The sequence below is a fragment of the Fulmarus glacialis genome, unplaced genomic scaffold, assembly GCF_000690835.1.
Source record: "Fulmarus glacialis isolate BGI_N327 unplaced genomic scaffold, ASM69083v1 scaffold12710, whole genome shotgun sequence".
NCBI classification, from domain to species: domain Eukaryota; kingdom Metazoa; phylum Chordata; class Aves; order Procellariiformes; family Procellariidae; genus Fulmarus; species Fulmarus glacialis.
In genome coordinates, this window is record NW_009189633.1 from 38733 (window position 1) to 41914 (window position 3182).

Sequence of the window (3182 nt, forward strand, 5' to 3'; positions counted from 1 at the left end):
TTTCTCTGCTGAATAGAATTTGACTGTTCCCTTTTTTGTGGGGCTGGAGGAGAAATAAAAACAGAAGTGGATAAAATATGATGGGCAAAATCTCTGCTTGCCAAAGGAAAAATCGGGGGCAAAAAGGAGCAAAAAACCATCCTTTTATGGTGTTTCTGCATAGTTTTCTTTTCTTTCATAATTCCGCTCATGAAGTAACAAACAGCTTAACCAAACACGTGGTCTGTTTTCAATCTAAGCAGGTGTTTCTGACATTTTCCTGTGTTATTCCTATAAGGGACCGCTAGAGGTAGCGCAAGTGTTCCTGGCTGAAATTCCAGCAGACCCCAAACTTTATCGACATCACAACAAGCTGAGGTTGTGCTTCAAAGAGTTTATAATGAGGTCAGTAAAACAAAATTGAATTGCATCAATACAGCCAATAATCACAATAATTCAACGATAATATGACCGTACAATTAATTATGCAAGTTAGTATCATGAATCCTGGTATCTCACGCTTTAGACACTTGGTCCAGACTTTTTATCTCTGCTTCATGGTCAATGCTTTGATAGGCTTTGCAACCCAAATGAGAGCAAATTTTAACACTTTAAACTAATTATGTAGAAATTAAGATCTTCCATTTGTTTTATCTTTTGACATTTTACAGAAATCAAACATTTCAGACTATTGCCTGGATTTTATTTTTAATAAAATGACATTTTTACGTAGGAAGCCGTTCATAAGAAAACATTTTACCATGTCTGTCAAGCAGACGCACTGGCAGTGGTAGACACATACAGCCTTTGCTTTAGATATGCTTGTAAATTTTAACAAGCATACTCACATAGCAAGATATTCATCTCCTTAGTCCAAACAAAGCATAATTGCTGAAGGATAAGTTTGAGTTAAATAAAAAATGAGCCTTATGCAGAAGATACAGCTCTACTCTCTGCTATTGTCACTGCATCTGTTTACAGTAAGTAGGCAGGTAGCTCGGTATTCTGCAGTCATTAATTTTTTTTTTTATTAGCTCCCTCATGCATTTCTAATGTCTTAAAAATTTCACCTCAATTTGTGTACTTAGAAAAGATAGAGGTGTCTTATTAGTTCATTATCATTTTGGACTCTTTACAAGTTATCAGAGGAATGCCTAGCCCAGAGGAGCTGGATCCTTGGCCATTCAGATTACCTAACACAAAGTTAATGAGTTTAACAGAAGTAGGTGATATATGTCATGCCTTTTTTTTCTTTCCTTTTGCCTAGGTGTGGTGAAGCAGTGGAGAAAAACAAGCGCCTTATTACTGCTGACCAGCGGGAGTATCAGCTAGAGCTCAGAAAGAACTACGGGAAGCTGAAGGAGAACCTTAGGCCCATGATTGAGAGGAAGATCCCAGAGCTGTACAAACCTGTAGTGAAAGTCCATAGTACAAGGTACAGTTAGGGCAGGGTTATCTGTTGTAGCTATACAGAAAGTTGCCATTTTTGAAAGGAAGAAAGGCAGTTTTACTGGCAGCTAAAACAGGCCATAATACACACTGCCAACTTCATACTTGATTAAAGAAGTCTGCTGCCTTCCACTGGGGGAATGTAGTATTAACTGTGTTTCTCAAGCTGCTTGCTCATTCCTGGGGTAGGGGATTTGTGTCATTTTAATGCATCATTAGAGAAGACTTCCCTCTTGCCTTAATGAGATATTGGAAACATCTTGCCATTTCTTCAACATTTGAAGCCAGGAAGGAGATAGAACAGGTATGTGTTTGTTTTGAACACATAACATCATGCGGTGTTAGCCAGCATGAAGTAAGAGTGATCCTTTCACTCCCAGATAACATAATCTGGTTTAGGCCCATGACTGGGACAGAAGAGTCTTAACTTATATTCTTTACTTACGAATATACGCTTCTTAACAAAGCCACTGCGGTGGGGTGGGAGTGGGAGAAGCAATATGCCTCTGACCTGCCAACGCATAACATGTTTCATCTAATGATTTGTCAGCTGCTCCTTTTCACAAGGCAGGTATTTCCTGGATTCTTTTTCATTTGCCAACTTTATTTATGGATCTGTTTCATTGCAGGGAATCTTTTCGTAACCATAGTTTTAGGAAATATGATGCCCAGACTTCTTCACAAAGCACCTAAGGACTAGCTGCTTCAGCCAAGGAAGAGCTTCATGCTGCAAGCCAGAAGTGATGGGGTATTCTACATCTATGAAATCAGAAATCTCTCACAAGACAGCATGTGCGCTTTCTGGACAGCATGCAGAAAAGCATTTACACAAGATCACTGAATGAGAACTGGGGGATGACTCCTAATCAACCACATCTCATGAGGGCTTGGGAAAGAAGAGGGTGCTTTGTAGATACTTTTGCATATATTGTAAAAAAATCACATAGTGCAGAGGGATGGACCATTAGAGTGGTCAATGGCATGACCACTAGCTGATAGACACAGAACAGACTAACAATGGCTAGTCACCACTAGGTAACAGACATAGAACTCTGTGTGGTTTGGTTGAGGTGTTACGTGAATCCAAATAACGTGTTTGAGGGATGCTGACAAATTATGTCTATTTATGGTCCTTCTCCAAGACAGCATTTATCCGTGTGCTTTTGGCAACGGAGCACATTCTGCAAGTTAATCACATGCTTAAATGCTATCTTAATGAGGAGGAACATGGTCCTCTGCTCAGTGTTTGCTGAGCTGGAGCTGTAGGAAAGAATAACTTCAATCAGGTTCTGTCACCAGTTTCTATCATGGTCCTTAACTGCAGGGAGAGTTGCACAAGTTTTCTCAACCAAAGCTTAGAAAGCAAGAAGTAGCAATAAATAATTCTTATAGATCTAATTTTTTTTCTAAGTATAGGGACGACTACTTGACATGCAGTTGCATTTCTTAATAATCAGTGTCATGTTTAGCAGAGCTAACAAGTTTAAAAAGAAGATGCTAAGCTATGAGTGATTCTTTTACTATACAATGCTCTTATGTAGATAACCTTATCCAAAATTAACTACAGAAGCGCACAGTGAGGATTCCCTACAAAGCACTTCACTCAGGCTTTACTGCAGCTTAAGAGAAATTCGCACATAATTTATAATACCTAATGCTTAGCATTTTTTGAACCCTGAGCAAACATTTTACTAAATAATCTTTACAGCACTTCTCTGAAGTAAGGAAATATTATTACAATTTTGCAGATGAGG

At 38.7% G+C, this 3182-nt stretch overlaps 1 protein-coding gene across 1 annotated transcript in view; it reads left to right on the forward strand.

The window, feature by feature from the left end:
• DOCK8 (dedicator of cytokinesis 8) overlaps positions 1-2263 on the forward strand; it is a gene marked incomplete at its 5' end in the record, with an annotated part of 40408 nt that extends 38145 nt beyond the window's left edge. Inside the window, 3 exons of the mRNA XM_009582892.1 lie at positions 278-384; positions 1247-1414; positions 2058-2263. Coding sequence (XP_009581187.1) covers positions 278-384; positions 1247-1414; positions 2058-2121 — 339 coding nt within the window. The remainder of the gene's footprint in view (positions 1-277; positions 385-1246; positions 1415-2057) is intronic.
• Between the last annotated feature and the right edge of the window lie 919 nt (positions 2264-3182).